Source organism: Larimichthys crocea, chromosome XVI (assembly GCF_000972845.2).
Source record: "Larimichthys crocea isolate SSNF chromosome XVI, L_crocea_2.0, whole genome shotgun sequence".
Taxonomy (NCBI): domain Eukaryota; kingdom Metazoa; phylum Chordata; class Actinopteri; family Sciaenidae; genus Larimichthys; species Larimichthys crocea.
Genome location: NC_040026.1, coordinates 7,291,122 through 7,309,299, shown reverse-complemented (window position 1 = coordinate 7,309,299; position 18,178 = coordinate 7,291,122). Strand labels below are relative to the sequence as shown.

The following is an 18,178-nucleotide window of genomic DNA, read 5'->3' as shown; positions in this document are numbered from 1 at the left end:
CCACATTGATCTGGTTGCGCTGCTTTGTTTTCAAACTAACTAGCGCTGAAAATGCAACTTCACACTTGTAGGTGGTTGAAAACGGCATTAGGATTTTCAATGCTGACTGCGCAAGTTCAGGGTGCTCAGGCGTTGCAAGCCATTGGAAGTCATGCATTCTGTCATAAAGTTCATCAGTCTGATGCATGAATAGTTTAACCTCGTCACGCAGCTCAAAAAGACGGGTCAGAACTTTGCCACGAGACAGCCAACGAACTTCTGTGTGGAAAAGAAGTTTCGTGTGTTCGCTGCCCATCTCATTGCACAGAACCTTAAAAATGCGTGTGTTCAGCGATTTGCCCTTAATCATGTTGACAATTTTAACAGCCTCGTCCAAGACCGTTTTTAGACAGTGTGGCATTTTCTTCACTGCCAGCTGCTCTCGGTGGATACAACAGTGCGTTGCTGTGGCCAATGGGGCGACTGCGCGTACGCGCGTAACCAGGCCTTTGTGTTTTGCGGTCATCGCAGTTGCCCCGTCAGTGCAAATACCGACACACCTATTCCAATCAAGGCCACTCTGGCCAATGAAGGTATTTAGAGAATCAAAAATCGCCTCTCCTATTGTGTTTGTCGGGAGAGAATGACAAAAAAGAAAATCATCATGTACAGCGCCATTATATATATATCTCCCGTAGCACAAAAGGTTTGCCTCACTGCCAATGTCCGTGGACTCGTCCAGCTGTAGTGAAAACATCGAGCTCTGCTGGAGGCGTGATATCAGCTGATTTTGGACATTTTCGGCCATGGCTAATACGCACCATGGTTGCTTAGGCAACAATTTGGGCACTGCTAATTCAGATTTATCTTCATATATCCATTATACATATTTTTAAAAAATATTTGTCTGCATTTTTGTTCAGAGAACAAATTCGCTTTACACTTCAAATAATGTTAGGTAGGACTCCACAAACTTGTGTGGGAAATTCGAATATTTTAAGAGATCCCCTCACGGACCACTTGAGGTCGCTCGCGGACCACTAGTGGTCTTTGAGTAACACTGGTCTAAACTAACCAAAGCTTGCAAAGCACCACTGTGAAAAAACTCTCTGATGCTGCCTTGAGGCAGGAGAAATCATGTCAGTTATGGGGTATAAATGTGTTGACGCTGTTTTAAAATCATGGCAAACCACAGCCTCTTGAAATTTATTGCTTAAATAAAAACAGTGGTTTCTAGAAGTTTAAGTAAGACAGTCTTCACAATTGAACATTAGACTGTCTGTCCTCACTGATACTTAGTTCAAATTGTTTGAAAAAAGGCATGCATCTTATATGAGTAATTCATATTCGGAAAAAAAAATTGGCAGTGGTTGATTTAGTGGCAACATGCGATTCAGATTATTCACCAAAGTTCATACCCACCATCATTAATATCATCATCGGCTACACTGTAATCATTTTATCATTCATTGTAATTTTATCATTCATTGTAATTCATTGTCATTTTATCAGTCATTGTAATTGTATAATATGTTTGTGTTGATTTGTCCTGTACACGTGACATCTATTGCACGTCTGTCCGTCCTGGGAGAGGGATCCCTCCTCTGTGGCTCCTTCTGAGGTTTCTTCCACCTTTTTTCCCTGTTAAATGGTTTTTGTGGGCAAGTTTTTCCTCACTCGAACCGAGGGTCTAAGGGCAGAGGGTGTCACTCCCTGTACGGATTGTAAAGCCCTCAGAGGAAAATGTACTTTGTGACTTTAGGCTATACAAATAAAATCTGATTTGATTTGATTTGATCGGCAGTCAATCCTGGTCCAGTCTGACTATGCTCCATCTTGGTCCTTGTGGGTCTTCAAATGGGCATACGGGGCCAATCCTGGACTCAATTATACTTGTGTAGTGTGGGCAGATGAAAAATGTGGTGGTTGGTTTGAGTTGGGCCTTTTTGATGATCTCTCCTGAGTCTGCGCTTCTTTTCTGCAGCATGGTGGAGGTCACCATTATACAGTACAGTATCCTCATGGACAAGGTTTCTCCATGTCGCCCTTTTTTTCCCTATGTCTTCCTAAGTCTTAAGAGCTATGTGGAACATTTTGATGTTTGTTTTAATGTTATCTATATGGATCTTTATTTGGCCTCCTAGGGCACATTTTCCTTCAACAAGCTGTGAGTAGAGGACTTTTTAAGGCAAATGTCAGGCCAGTGTTTAACGTGACCAATCCATCTGAGCTTGTGTTGAGCAATGGTCGCAGTGATGGTGGGGATGTCATTCTCCTCTAGGACACTGGTGTGTTGATCCTCCCAATTGATCCTGAAGATTTTTCGGATGCATTTCTGACTTTATGCCTCTAGCTCTTTTAAGTGGCTGCTGTATGTGGTCCTCTGATCCATACAGAAAGAGGGTAGCATTACAGCTTTGTAGACCAGGATTTTAGTCTTTGCCAGAAGTTTGGGGCTTTCAAAGACTCTTTCCTTAGCTTTGAAAAAGCCCCACTGGTACAGTTGAGGTGGTGATGTATTTCACCGTCAATGTTGACTTTTGATGAGGAGGCTGCCCAGATACTGGAGGTGGTCCACATTTTCCAGTCTGGTGTTGTCAATTGAGATGTTTGGAGGTGGGACAGGAGTACTGTTTGGTGGTGTGATATGTTGATGGCTAGGCCAAGCTATTTGTATGCTTTCACAAAGGCAACCAGAGTACACTGTAGGCCCTCTTCTGAGAGGGCTACAAGGGCGGCTGTGGCTCAGGAGGTAGAGCGGGTCATCCACTAAGTGGTGGAATGGTTTGATCTTCTTCACTCTGCATGTTGAAGTGTCGTTGGGCAAGATACTGAACCTTGGCACCTTGCATGGCAGCTCCATCCATCCATTTATCATTTAGGACGAGCCACAGAGGTTCATGATGACTGGAGACCACCCTCTGTTGCAGCCTTCATCCACTTTCAGTACCGTTGTGACATTGTCATCCTCTGCCACCTCCACCGTTGAGATCTTTGGATCTTAAGCGCCAGACGGCATTGCTCTCAAGGATCATTGGAACACATTGGAAGGTTATCAACCACAACAAGTTTGCATAATAGCCTCGGCCTATCTGGATTGTGTGTGCATCACAGACAAAGAAACAGGTCTGTGCAGGTTTGTGTGTCTGTGTGTGCGTGTGCGTGTGCGTGTGTGTGTGTGTGTGTGTGTGTATGTGTGTGCATTTGGGTAACTGAGTGAAATAGGCTGCATGGGCATGAAGGACAATGAGGGAAATGTAATACTGATTGATTGACTCTGTCCTAGACTGAGTGTATGCAAACGAGGGGGGGGGGGACCTTTTTGACATATGCTGAAAAATTTGCAAGTTGGAAGGGTGACATTGGTATCTGCGACTACTGGAGTCCAGGCACCGACCCGATACCACATAATTTATTAAATTAGTAATTTATTTACTGGTTAGCGCCGCTAAGCTCTGGCACAGTTCTTCTTCACCGCTCTTAAAACGGTGGCGCTGTGCTGCAACCTGCAGCCTGCTGTTTTAGAGGACGAGGAAGAGTTGATCACGTGACACAGACACAACAGACACGCGTGTGTCTGAGCCGGTTGACGTGAGGCTTGGAGCTAAGCTAACTAGCACAAGCATATCATGTCGGCGTTTTTTTTTTTTGCTGATTAATAACAGATTTATCGAGGCCAGCGCTCTCTCTCTGTTATTGTTATGGCTCTCTACCAAAGCGCTCCTTCTCTCTCTCTAATCATCGGACACAAATCAAATTAAACTTCTTCGTGTCACTGTTGCATAATTTGCGAGTCAGACTCAGATTTAGAAGCTGGTACATGAAATAAACAGTGGGAACACACACAGGTAGATTATCAGATAAATAAATTTTAAAATAAATGGCTTGCATTTGCTGTATTTATTCATGTTTTACAAAGGGCTTAACCTGAGCCAGGCCTTACCACAATGATAATCATATCACAGTCATGCAGGCGTGGTATGATATTTTTTTTTATAACGGTGACAGGCTTGCTGCCACTGTGGGTTCTCTAGCACAGAACAATCATAGACCAAAGCCCGTTCGTAAGGGATTTTTTATTCAGCCACAAATCAGTCCCACACTGCAGGCGTCTCGCTGCTGTCTGCCGTGTGTCTTTGTCCGTCCTGTCTCCTCTTCTGGTCCAGCATGCTACTGTGTTGGAAAAGAGGGCGAGAGTGATGAGACAGTTGGGTACAGGTGTGCTAATCACTCTCACGTGGCACTGCTCTCCTGAGCCCTCCCCACACCTCTCTCCTGCAGCTGATGCACCACGCCCCCCTCCACATACCTCCACCGCCCGGCCTATGGATCACAGTGAACTTAAACGGCTGTAACGCCAGATACCAACGGGTGATCCGGGCGTTGGCATCTTTCATGCAGTGGAGCCACTGGAGGGGAGCGTGGTCCAAGCAGAGGGTGAATGGGCGCCCCAGCAGGTAGTACCGCAGAGCATCGACCGCCCACTGGATGGCCAGGCAATCCCTCTCCACCGTGCTGTACCTGGCCTCCCTCTCCGACAGCTTGCGGCAGATGTATAGCACTGAGCGGTCGATGCCCTGCACCTGCTGGGACAGAACGGCCCCCAGCCCTCTGCCCGACGCATTAGTCTGCAGAGATGGTGCGCAGCGGCACTGCCTTTGGATACCGCGGCATGGCATTCTGGCATTCGGGACAAGACGCACACCAGCGGCGCACATCTGCCCGAATGCCTGGCCAATAGAATCGAGCCATTATCCGGTTTAGTGTAACCAACAATTGGGTTATTATGTCATCTGCCTGAGTGTCACGACTCACTGGCCTTCAGTCTGCTGCTGAAGTGCCGCGAGCTGTTGCCTACTGGCCACCATTTGGGCCAGCGCCATTACTGGCTGTACCTGCTGTGGTTCCGACATCGCCTCTTTGCTGAGCTGGTTGGGCGCCAAAATGTGAGGGATTTTTTATTCAGCCACAAAACAGTCCCACACTGCAGGCGTCTCGCTGCCGTCTGCCGTGTGTCTTTGTCCATCCTGTCTCCTCTTCTGGTCCAGCATGCTACTGTGTTGGAAAAGAGGGCGAGAGTGATTAGACAGTTGGGTACAGGTGTGCTAATCACTCTCACCTGGCGCTGCTCTCCTGAGCCCTCCCCACACCTCTCTCCTGCAGCTGATGCAGCACGCCCCCCTCCACAATAACTATACTGGTATCAGATACTCGGTACCGGCCAATACCTACAGCACAAGTATCGGTATCAGGAGGGAAAAAATGGTATCGGAACATTTCTATTTCACACTCTCAACAGGCCCACACTTTCAACAACTACTACGACTGCATACTTTGTACTACAGACTTCAAATTCAAATTACTACTTGTACACAAGATCTTACAAAATCTTTTACCGTTTTTAAACAATCAAACACTAAAGTTGAGCATGTTCTTACTCCAACTCTGCGTTTATAATGAGTGTGCATTGCACCTGCTAGAGTGAGTGACGTCAGAGCTAGAGTGAAGCACCACAGAAGAACTCTAAACATAAAAAAAACATAAACGTCTTAAACGGCCACAATATTCATTCTACAGACACAATTTACCACCCAAAACGTAGGAAAACTGAATACATACGCAGTGATACCACTACTGAAGCTGTCAGCGTTACCGTTTCGGTGGTGTGAGCATCGGAGCACCAGGTACTGGTACCTGCCACATCCCCATTAACACCCATGTTAAAAAGGAGGGATTTTTCTGCAGGGAAGCAGACAAACCCGTTTCTTTACCAAGCGAAAGAAGTCCTTTCCGTACCGAAGGTCACATAAAAAGATAACCTGCACGACCAGGAAAGCCTCGTAATACTAGTGGTCAAGCAATAGTTACAACGGTTTGGCCAAAAAACGATCATTTCTGTCGTGTACTTCCTACCGCTATCCGCAGCAGACGCGCCTACCTGTCCTCAGGACTCTCTGGTTAGCATGCCGCTAACCGAGAGTGTAAACAAACCAGCGTGTGCAGCGCACGGAGTCTGCCAGCTGATTGTAACAAGCGACGACAAGTTAACCGACCAAGCCGTTAACGTAAAAAGAACACACGGAGTGACCGGCTTCCTACGGTGGCCCGGGAACCCTCAATGCTGCAAATAAAAGAAACGCTGCAAATAAAAAGAAATGCCACCGCAAATACAAGAAACACTGCAAATAAAAAGAAATGCTGCTGCAAATAAAAGGAACACTGCAAATAAAAAGAAATGCTGCTGCAAATAAAAGAAACGCTGCAAATAAAAAGAAACGCCACTGCAAATAAAAGAAACGCTGCTGCAATTAAAAAGAAATGCTGCAAACAAAAAAGCCGCTGCAAATAAAAAGAAACATTGCAAACAAAAAAATCCACAACAGAAGTGAATTACCTGGGACTATTATTGCCGATATACCTGTGTTTTTTTATGTGAGTGAAGAAGAAGAAGAAGTACGGAAGCGTATTGCATTCACTTGAAAAAAAAAATTAGACACCTTATCTCGTAATTACGAGATCTTTTCTCATAATTAGGAGATCAGGATCGGAGATAAGGAAAGGTGCCTCATTGGCCACTGCACTTCGGTAAAGTTAGAAAGATATTGGCACTTCCGGGATCAATAACTCTTAATTGAAACATTGTTAAAACACAAAACATGCATATTTTCAACCGTAGTAAGACAGACAACGAGCTACAACCTAATTTTCATCAAAACGAGCCATCCTCGGAGCCACTCCAACAACATTAGTGTTTACTAGGACTTTTTATAATTTCTGTGATTTTTTATTAGGAATATTAATCAATAACTTCAATATGATGCAGTACTGCAGTAACGCTATCTACACTTTAAAATCTAGTGCCCGACTACATCGGTTTGTACGGTAAAGCGTCTTCATGGTGCCTTCAAGTGCACCTCAGAAACTCAGAAATCAAATAATAATGTCTTTTCTAAGATACATATGCAGATTTAGAAAAGTCATTAAATAAACAAATCAAATTGTTTTCTGACAACTCCACCTGATTCTTGTTCTACATGTCCGGCCCCTGGGCGAACACCCCCCATTCACTCCTTCACTGTTCACTTTGTGAACTCATTTTGAGACTGTAGCATATTTTTTTATTAGTCTCTGATTTCAGCGTGGTGCCCTGTAATTATTAACTTGAATTAATACGTTTATTTTTTAACTTTAATAATATCTTCTTCTTTTTGCTAATAACCAAATTTGCCCTAAATTTCTCACTTGTTAAGTCAAGTCAACTTTATTGTCAATGCTACTACAGTATGTGTACAGTACATACAGAGAATTGAAATAGCATTTCCATTATCTCCCTGGTGCACACAACAATATACATGACATGTAATACATAATACATAAAAAATATATACAAGTTTAAAGTATACATATGGCAAATATAGCAGTATAAAAAAATGAACAGTATAAATATTGCAAATATAGAAAGATTACTCAACTTTTTTTCAGGTAATCTCACACTTTCTTACAACATTGTAATTTATGCAATATTTCAAAATATCCTACAATTATATCTTTTCATATAAATTTCCACAGATACATCAGGCAGTTTGGCAGAGGGCATCCACACTGTATTTCCACAATAAATGCAAATATTCTAGTTTTATTGTTACAGTATGTTAGCACTCCCATAAAAATTCTTGAGATATGGCATTGTATCTGCTTGCTGTAAATGAATGTGATTCATGCTAATATTCTGCAAACTCGCTGTTTTAGCGTGGTATGCTACGGAGCCCCGAGGTGACATGAGAAAAAAAAAAAAAAGACAAGGAAAAAAAAAAGTGACATGAGGAAAAAAAAAAACAGCACTGCGTTTCAAAGTCGTGATCCCAGTTTTTTTTTTTTTTGATAATGTTCACAGTTGTTATTTAGCCACAGACTGAAATCAGATGCTGTTGTTTCAGCTGTTATGGGGTTTATTTTAATGTAACACACGTATCTGTAAAAACACAAACAGATAAACACACTAGTAAAGTTGTAACAAGTATCCTGTTGAACTGTAGCGACTTTGACCGGACTTCCTCTGGACTACAATGGTCGCCATGACAACGGGACAAACCAGCTGCCTGCTGATTGCGTGCGGGGAACAAACAAACAACAACAACCACAACCACCGTTATTCATTGCGTTATTACATTTGTGGGAAGTTATTACAATACTGAAAGTTTTCACTTCTCCACAGATTTTTTTTTTTTTAAGGATTCGATTTGAAGGCCAATTAGACACATTATGATAAAAGCAGTGTTCTGTCATTGTCCTGGAATCTTGGTGTGATCCATTAAACACAGTAAAACTGACACACACACACACACACAGGAAATACCAACTGCAAAGATAATCACGTATTACTCAATTATATTTTGTAATATCAAAGTTGCTTTTCTATTACCCCAATTTTAGAACTATACTTTTATTCCTATCAAGCCCAGAAAGTATCACAACTCATCATATACACCACCTAACAGATAAGATGCACATGTAGGAAGATATGTATGTATGTAGCCTCAGAGTGTGCTATGTGTCAATGGATGTTGTGTATTCGTTTTATGAGTCTGCTGGCTGTCAGACAGGGGCCCTGCCATGATTCATGGGTTATTACAGGACCGTTGTAGCATGCACAAGCCATAGCTCATCATCAGATTGCATTCATATACATCACATTGCTAACAACATGCACATACACATGTCCTCATGCTTGCTCATCTGCATATACACTAATACTGTACACCTGCTGGCACCCATATACACACAAAGAGAAATTAGTCTGAAATTACAAAAAATAGGGAAGGTGGGGGCAACTAGGGGGAAACTGATCTTTTACTCACTAAGAGTATGTGCTGGCTGTGTGGCATCTTAATGTTGCTGTCTGACTAGTTAGGGGAAACAAAGGCAGACACAGCACAAGGTAGATGGAGGAGAGACAGAACATTTCTGCTCTGAGCACTTCCAGTGAGACATCTTGTGTCTTCCTCTGCTGCTGCTGCTGACAGTATATCCAGGGCCTCTCAGAGGTCTGAAGGTACTTGTGAGGTGATACATTATATTTGGGGTTTAACAGGACTCCCTTTAATGCATCCATCTGCTTAAGTTTACAGCCTATAGGTCATCAGTACTATACTGTACTCATGTAAATAGTCTAATTTGTTTGAACTTTTGAGTCCATAAGATAAATGATTTAGCTGTAGCAGCTAAGTGGGTATCAGTTAAGTATACTGACAGACAAGTAACACAAGCAAATTGTAAATTAGCAGAAAGATGCAAGATGTGAGCTCAATGTTTCTCTGACATCAAGCGCTTACAGGATAGTCACATTATCCACAGGGAGGGACGAAGGAAGGGAGGGTGGGAGGGACCTTGCTCCTCTGCTGACTAAAGGTCGAACAGGGACCTTCAGCGACACCAGCTCGCATCACGTGTGTGTGTGTGTGTGTGTGTGTGTGTGTGTGTGTGTGTGTATGCATGATGAAGCATGGGTATAGGCTGCCACTCCAAGCAATATACACCATCTGCTTTGTGTCACAGCTCCCAAAAATTAGGCCAAACTTCCACCTAGGCCTCTGTGCCTCTCTTGCTGTCTCTGCCAGCTCTCAGCTCTCTCCCACACAATGTTTTATCCCAGGATAATCTCCCCTATTCTCCATCTTACCTATCCTACCATTGTAAACATATTCATCATGTATAGTATAATACAATAGGTTCACTGTTAAAATCAGTCTTTCTTGATATATTTGGCCTATAATTGTTTTTCTTTTATGAAACAGATATTGTCCCCAGTCAGAAACATATTAACTTTTAGAAAAATAACAATTTGAGGGACAAAGCTTGTCTTTGTTTTTACCTTTTAGTGAATAGTGTATATATATTTGTGTATATATGAATAATACTTTATATACATACACATGCACAATCCTGTGAAATCCAATCTTTGTGCAGTTGTTCAATTTGGAGTGCAGTATTTTTATATTCTTGTGTTTTATATTCTTATATCCATGTGTGCATTACAATTATGTGTGCAATTATCCATCATGATCATATCTGTATAAAAGAAAGGTATGTATTGTGTAAATAATATATTTTATTTTAAATGTATTTCAGTTTATTTCATTGAGTCACTCTTTTCTTCTGTGCTTGGGCTGTTGTAACAAGTAAAGTGTTCCTTTACCTTGTACAAACCTTGGCATTTCTCTCATCCACATTCCTCACACCTTAATTTCAAATATTTTTATTGAAAATTCATCCATGTTAGCAAGCAAGTGCTTATAGGCTACCTGTGGAACTGCACATTTTTTAAGTTTCTAGCCCACTCACCTTTTACTATGGTGATATTCTCAGTTTTTTTAAATTGTTAACAAAACATTTACCGTAGTTATCAACGTCTGCCAAAACTACAGCGACCAGTTGTATCTATCATCCAATGGATTTCATTTACAAGATTAAGATGTTAAATGTCCTTATTATTGAGGAAAAGAAAAATACTAAAATTAGAAAGTTATTTAGGTCGTAACATATTGTACTTCTTCCAACCTCTCTCTTTCTCTCTCTCTCTCTCTCTCTCTCTCTCTCTCTCTCTCTCTCTCTATCTATCTATCTATCTATCTGTCTATCTATCTATCTATCTATCTATCTATCTCTCTCTCTCTCTCTCTCTCTCTCTCTCTCTCTCTCTCTCTCTCTCTCTCTCTCTCTCTCTCTCTCCCTCTCTCTCTCTCTCTCTCCTCTCTCTCTCTCTCTCTCTCTCCCTCTCTCCCTCTCTCTCTCTCTCTCGCTCTCTCTCTCTCTCTGTCTGAATGTGTCAATCTAAGTTACAGGGTTTCCATACCCCAGTACAGGAGCAGCCATGGCCTACAGAGGGACCCATTTGAGAGGGAGGGGTCGCGCTGTCTATAACACATTCCGCGCTACACCTCCTCCTCCACCTATCCCTGCCTATGGAGCGTGAGTGCCTGCTCACACATGCACTTACACACACACATGTACACACATAATCAAATAAACACTGCATGACACTGCATGTCTGTCTGTAAGACTGAAAACATTGACTGCACACATCTAATTCAAGGCAGCAAACACAGAACCTACACACACACACGCGCGCGTACAAATATATACTCACTCACACACAGTATAGTAACAGGAAGATGGTGAGTGGAAAACAAAAAGACTGCCTTCTAATAGAGCAGAAAGGCCAAATTTGTCTCTTTCTTTCCTAATGTTTCATTCTTTACTCAGCTTGGAATGGACAACTATGACCTGCCCTGCACACTCCAATGGCCCTGCCATATAGAGAGTAAGAGAGCCAGGGAATGTGAAGGGGTAGACAGAGAGAGAACAGATGTCTGAGAGAGCATGTTAGGGTTGAAAGAAAGAATTAAAAGAGCAGAAATGATGGATGAGCACACAAATGATGCCTTTGACAACATGGAACTACTGAATTAATTCTTTATTGTATTGTGGTAATACAAGATATTTTCTTTATTAGCTTTAGCTGTACACAATTTATCGTTTAAAGCTGGAAAAACTAAAGGTACTTGTAATCTTTCATTTAGAAAAACAAATAATAAATTCAGAAACAGCAGGCAGCAGTACGGACAAAATATCATGTGAAGCAACATGAAGCATTGTAGCAACTAAACAAAATATCCTTAATGCAGACTAAATGTTTGTGTTTACATTTGCTAATGACAGAAAAGCAACATAAACAGAGACGGTTTGTCTGCACAGTACATCAAGACACTTATCTGTTGTTTGTATAGAGCCCACGTTTAGTTACAAAAAAGCTAACAGAAAGTGACTTGCATATGAAAAGCTTTTTGCTTTAAAATGCCTTTTTGCTTTAAAATGCCTCCAGTTACTGAGGAAGAGAGGAACTCTCTTCCTCAGTAACTGGATTATCTGAAACTTTACTTCTGAATAATTTAAGACAAATATTACAGAAAAGATATATTCTTCCCCATAACCACTTCTCTATAGGATATTGAATAAGCACAGTTACAAATATTAATTTGCAATAATTTTATATTTAGTACACACACCTTTATGTGTGAGATGTTGCAATTGCATAATCAAGCCATTATGACCTAAAGTGCACCAACTCCATATGTGCTAAAATGTTTACTGTAGACACTTTCAGACACCAGTTCATGTTCCACCCACACCACATGCTTAATGTTTTATATCCTCTGTCAACAGTGTGGTCTACCAGGATGGCTTTTATGGGGCAGAAATATATGTAAGTCAAAATCTAGTTATTAATTATGATGACTATGACTATTAAAATAATGTCTACTCAGTGTTTTGCGCATTTTATCTTTACCTTTACCTGAAGATGGTAAATGGTAAATGGACTGTATTTATATAACACCTTTCTAGTCTTCCGACCACTTAAAGCGCTTTACAGTACATATCTCATTCACCCATTCACACACATTCATACACTGATGGCATTAGCTGCCATGCTTCTTAAGACAAGTGGTAAATAGTAAATGGACTGCAGTCTTCTGACTATTCAAAGTGCTTTTACACTACATATCTCATGGCATTGGCTGCCATGCAAGGTGTCAATCGTTCATAAGTTTTGGGAGCTAACCATTCTCGTGCATTCACACACCGATGGCACAGTCTTTGGGAGCAATTTGGGGTTCAGTATCTTGCCCAAGGACACTTCGACATGCAGACTGGAGGAGCCAGGGATCGAACTGCCGATCATCTGATTAGTGGACGACCCGCTCTACCTCCTGAGCCACAGCCGCGAAGCCGTTGTATTTGAGTCTTCATTTTGGTAATGATCTTGTGTCCTAATCTGAGGCGATCCCTCTGACTCTCCTCAGGGAGGGTATGCAGCTTACAGATATGCCCAGCCAGCTGGCACTGCCGCAGCAGCATACAGTGACAGGTATGTTGACCTCCCTTTGCCTTAATTAAAATGTACACTGTTAAGGTTTTATTGTAAATAATCATGATTATTTCCGATGTTTCTCAAAACACTTTGACATTAGACATTTTGATGGATGGCAGCTCAGTTTAAAAAGGTCTCAATTCATTGCATTAAAGAAAGCTGAAATTGCAGGATTAATAGCAGCAGTTTTATTGTATTGTTTTTATATCTAATGTGAACACACAGAAACACGTAGACAATCAGCCAAAGGACTGACCATTAAGGATGCTCCACATATCATGTTCATTCACTCAAATGCATAGTGGTCCAACCCAGTCAGTCAGCCTGTCTAATAACATATTCTATGGTCAACTGTGTTAAAATCAGCACTAAGATCCCAGTAGTGAAAAACTTTCAAGCTTAGCATTTTTGACTCCTTTTGACCTGTTTGATAGCATTGAATAACTATTCTATAGATCTTATCCTGTCCTTATAATTTACAGCAGTTTGATATAATTTTAAAACATTTATATCTAAATGAGCTCTAAACTGTTACTGTCAAAATATTTTCTGCATAAAAACATGTTTTAGTTTAGCACTAACTATGATCCCTGTAGTATAGTAGCACCGTTGATAAAGAAATGTAAAAGAGGGTAAACTATATACAGTAATTGCACAATTACAATTGGAAAAGTACAGATAAAAAAGAAAAAAGCTGAATGCTATCTATCTCAGAAATGTGGCATTTCAGCACTGTGCTATTTATATGTGACTCTAGTTGGCATGTATTAGACTATTAGTGTACTCTGTTAGAAGTTCTCAGAATGGATATATGGTTGTTCATAAAATGTTTCTCTTATCAGACATACACAGGTAAAATAAGTATTGGACACATCACAATTTTTCTCAGTAAACATATTTCTAAAGGTGCTATTGAATTTTCACCAGATGTTGGTAACAACCCAAGTAATCCATACATACAAAGAAACCAAAACAAATAATAATAATAACAATAACAAATAGGTAATTACACATAAGTTATGTGTAATAAGGTGAAATGACAGGGAAAAAACATTGAACACATAAAGAAAGGGAGGTGGAGAAAGGCATGGAAAGCCAAGACACCAGCTAAAATCTATCAGTAATCACAAAGCCATCCTGCCCCTTGTCAGTGCAAATAAATATCAGCTGGTTCAGTCCAAATTGATCGCCTATAAAAAGGTGTCTCATTACCAAGGTGTCACACAAGGAGTATCCCATGATGGGTAAAACTAAAGAGCTCTCTCAAGACATTCACAATTGTTGCAAAACATTCTAATGGCATTGGTTACAGAAGGATTTCTAAACTTCTGAATGTTCCAGTGAGCACTGTTGGGGCCATAATCTTAAAGTGGAAAGAACATAATTTCACCATAAACTGGCCACGACCAGGTGATCCTCACCGCGATTTCTGACAGCAAATTTAATTCTTTGGATACCTTAATACACACCATGTTTGGAGGACAAAATTCACTGCTTATCGCCCCAAATACACCATGCCAGAAGTGAAGTTTGGAGGTGAGAACACCATGGTGTGCGGAATAATTGAAGAAAGATGAATGGAGAAATGACATTCTTGATAAAAATCTGCCATCTACCAAGATGATGAACATGAAGTGAGGGCAGACATTTCAGCAAGACAATGATAACAAACGCAGAGTCAAGGAAACTTAATTGGTTTCAGAGAAAGAAAATAAAGCTGTTAGAATGGCCCAGCCAATCACCTGACTTAAATCCAATTGGAAAATATATGGAAAGAACTAAATATCAGAGTTCATGGAAGAGTCCCACAGTACTTTCAAGATTTGAAGACTGTTTCTGTGGAAGAATGGGCTAAAATGAGCAACGTATGCAACTAGTTTCTCCATACGTGCGTCTTAAAGCTGCCATTACCAACAAAGGCTTTTGTATGAAGTATTAAATAAATATCAGTAAGCATGTTCAATACTTTTTCCCTGTGTCATTTCACATTATTACACAACTTAATTTCTGAACCTGTTTGTTTTGATTTCTTTGTATAAATAAGTAAGTAACCTATTAATGTTACCAACATCTGGTAAAAATTTCATGTCAATAGCACCTTTTATAAGTATGTTTACTGATAGAAATGGTGATGTTTTCAATACTTATTTTACCCGCTGTAATTACCATGGAAAGCAAGGTGATTTTACTGATTTATAAAACTGTCATTGCTCTTTATTATATATAGCCAAATCTGAGATATTTTACACAAAACTCCAAAAATGGACCAGATAATTATTGGCACCCTTAACTTAATATTTAGTAGCACACTGAAATCAATCACTTCCTGTGAGATTTGATGGATGTTCACATGTTTTTGGGTTGCTTTGCTGCTTAATGCACTGGATGTCTTGTGTGCATTGAATTATTAAATCTAAAGGCTACCAAAGAATTCTGGGGTGCAACGTGTCAGTGTTAGTAAGCTGGGTCTCCGTCAGAGGTCAGCACAATGACCCAACGCATACTTCAAAAAGCACACAAAAATGAATAGAGGAGTTCTGAAGTGATCAGCAATGAGGTCAAGTATAAATCCCATAGAGCATCGGTGGAAAGATCTCAAAACAGTGTTTGGGAGAAGAAGCCCATCAAATCTGAAAGACCTGGAGCAGTTGGCAAAAGAAGAGTGGTCCAGAACTCCACTACAGAGGTGTAAGAAACTCATTAATGGTTATAGATAGATAAATGTGTTGTACTCTGCTCTGAGAAGTCAACAAGAACAACAAGATCTGTTACAAGGGGTGAGTGTAGTGTACCAACCCAAAACTACATTTGGGAAGTCTTCATTTTCTTGCATTGCCATGACTCAATGGAATACTCTGCCAACTGACATCATGTAAAACTCACCATGCCTTTTCACATCTTGCAAAGCGATTGGCTACTGTCAAGACAAGAGTGTACACATTTATGAACTGAGTGTGTGTGTGTGTGTGTGGGTGTGAGTGAGTGAGTATGTTTTGAGGGTCCCTGTCCTGTTGAATCTGCTTCCATGTTTCTATTTATCTATTTTATATATTGTTTCTTTATTATTATTGGCCTTGTCCTGTTATTTCACTTAATAATTTCTTTCTTTTTGTTTTCCTATACTAATTGTCTATGTAACATTCCATCAACCTGCCCAGGGACCACAGGTGGAAAATAGCAATCTGCTGGAACTTGGCACAATGCATATTCTCTTGTTGTACAAGATTAATGTTTTATTGTGTGCTGTCCCTGTCTTGAAATAAATAAATTACAATTAGAGACTGAGTTAAATTACTTTTTCCAAAGAGTGTGCTACCAAATATTAAGTTGAGGGTGCCAATAGTTTTTTTTTCCGGTCCATTTGTTTTTTGTGTAAAATCAGTCTGTGTAAACAGAGCCAAAGACAGCAGACAGGGGAGAAAACCATTTGATCCATTCCATCTTTCAACTGTCATCCCCCTCAGAGCTCCTTGTCACCCCCTCACCTCTGATTCTTGAACCTGTTGGACCTTGTACCTTACCCTCCCTTCCCTTTCTCCTGCCCTTGCCAAGGACTGCTGCTCTCCTCCCTGTGCAGCTGTCCTCAGCCCTCCGAGAGCCTGCAGTCTGCTAGTGAGTCCTCCAGATCAAAAGTGATATGTGTTTATAGAAAAACGTGTGCCTGTGTGTGTAAGTGTTGCACATCCCTGCTACTATTGCTCTCTAGGTGTGTGTGTGAGTCTGTGAAGGTGCTTGGGGAGCTAATCTTAGGGAGATTGAGCATGTCAGACCTGATAAGAAACAGCCACAGCAGGAGCCTGTAGGCCTCTGATAATGTAAGATTTATCAGAGGCAAGGAGCGAACAGTGTGCTCAGGAGAATTATGAACAGAACACAGAAGACGAGCAGAGCAGGTGAGAGGGCATGTCTCTCTCTACAAGACTTATTTCATTCCCTTTCCATTTCTCCTCTCACATCCTTCTTTTTCACTCTTTTTTCCATCCTCTCTCTTTGGACAATGTGTAGTATATCCCTCTTCACGCTCACTCTCTCCCTGTTTCATTTTTAATACTGTGTCTCTCTCACTGTTTTTTTTAAGCTCTCCTGATTTAAAGGGAAGCCGGGGCAATGTAGTGAAGTTGAGAGGAGATTGGGCAGAGGCTGGGAGGTGGAGTTTTATTTATTATAGGATAAAAGAGGTTTTATACAAAATAGACAGGCTGGGAACTAAAAGACTCTATTCTGTCTCTCCACAGTGTACACATGTTCTAGTACAGAAGCCCTAAGCAGTCATGCATTCATACATTACATTTCCTTTGTTTTTCCGTTATGAGAAGTTATTTCTATCGTTATCTTGATAATATGGTTATCCAGATATAGCAAGCTCATTTTCTGAAGATCTTGAGAAAACAAGGCTTTGCTTTCCGGAGATAACGACATACGTAATTATATTGAGATCTCAAAAACGAACCAAATATGAGTTGCCTGAGATGTGACGTCATGCTGTGCTGACCTGATGCTGACTGATGGATGTGACATACTGATCTATATTCTCCTGCTCCTTTGACATTGCTACATTGAATGAACTTGCAATAATGTACTACTATCCTTTTGATTCCTCGAGATCTCATGGAAATTATGTCCTTACTCTTGTGTTACAAGAGTAGTGTAGTTCCTTTGGGGAATAGAGCAGTGTGTAAGATGTGTGCGTAAGGTGTGAATGGTCAAGCAAGAGTGAGTGAGTGGCAGGGACGAGCAGAGTGAAAGGGTGTGTGTGTGTGTGTGTGTGTGTGTGTGTGTGTGTGTGTGTGGCGGAGCAACAGAGCAAGTTAACAGGAGAAGTTTGCTTCTAAAGAAATGCAGAGTGTGTGTTACAGTACATAATTAAATAAAAGACAACTGTGTCTCAAAGTCAACTCCAGAGCTCTCTAGTGTCATTTCACTGCTGTGGGAAGTGAAGTTGGTAAAAATGGCATCTCCCCTGTGCTGCTCGACCACTGTCTGACAGCCGACCAGGAAAGGTTAAGATAAGATATGATAAGATAATTCACTTGTTACAGCGGCTCACAATATATAATGTGGACATAAATCTACATAAATCAATAAATACACGTCCTGGTGGCTGAGCTGGTAGACTGGGTTCCCCACGGACGAAAAGCAGAGTCCTTCCTCCCAGTTCTGACTCCGGCCTGTGGTCCACAGATGTTTCCTTTGCTGGGTGTCGTCCCCCCTCTATCTCACTGCTTTCCTGTCTGTCTTCAGCTGTCTGCTGTCTATATCTGCCTAATGCTA

At 41.0% G+C, this 18,178-nt stretch overlaps 1 protein-coding gene across 6 annotated transcripts in view; it reads left to right on the top strand.

Annotated features, from left to right (window-relative positions):
- The window catches only part of rbfox3a (RNA binding fox-1 homolog 3a), a 417,700-nt gene that overhangs the window by 355,226 nt on the left and 44,296 nt on the right, over positions 1-18,178 (top strand). For 5 of the 6 annotated variants that reach the window (XR_003463938.1, XR_003463942.1, XR_003463941.1 and 2 more), the window contains 4 exons: positions 10,815-10,947; positions 12,202-12,241; positions 12,840-12,904; positions 16,460-16,519. Coding sequence is in view for 1 of the 6 variants with exons in the window: in XM_027289251.1 (XP_027145052.1) it covers positions 10,815-10,947; positions 12,202-12,241; positions 12,840-12,904; positions 16,460-16,519 (298 nt within the window). In the remaining 5 variants the exon portion in view is untranslated. The remainder of the gene's footprint in view (positions 1-10,814; positions 10,948-12,201; positions 12,242-12,839; positions 12,905-16,459; positions 16,520-18,178) is intronic. The other variant, XR_003463940.1, reaches the window with a different exon arrangement.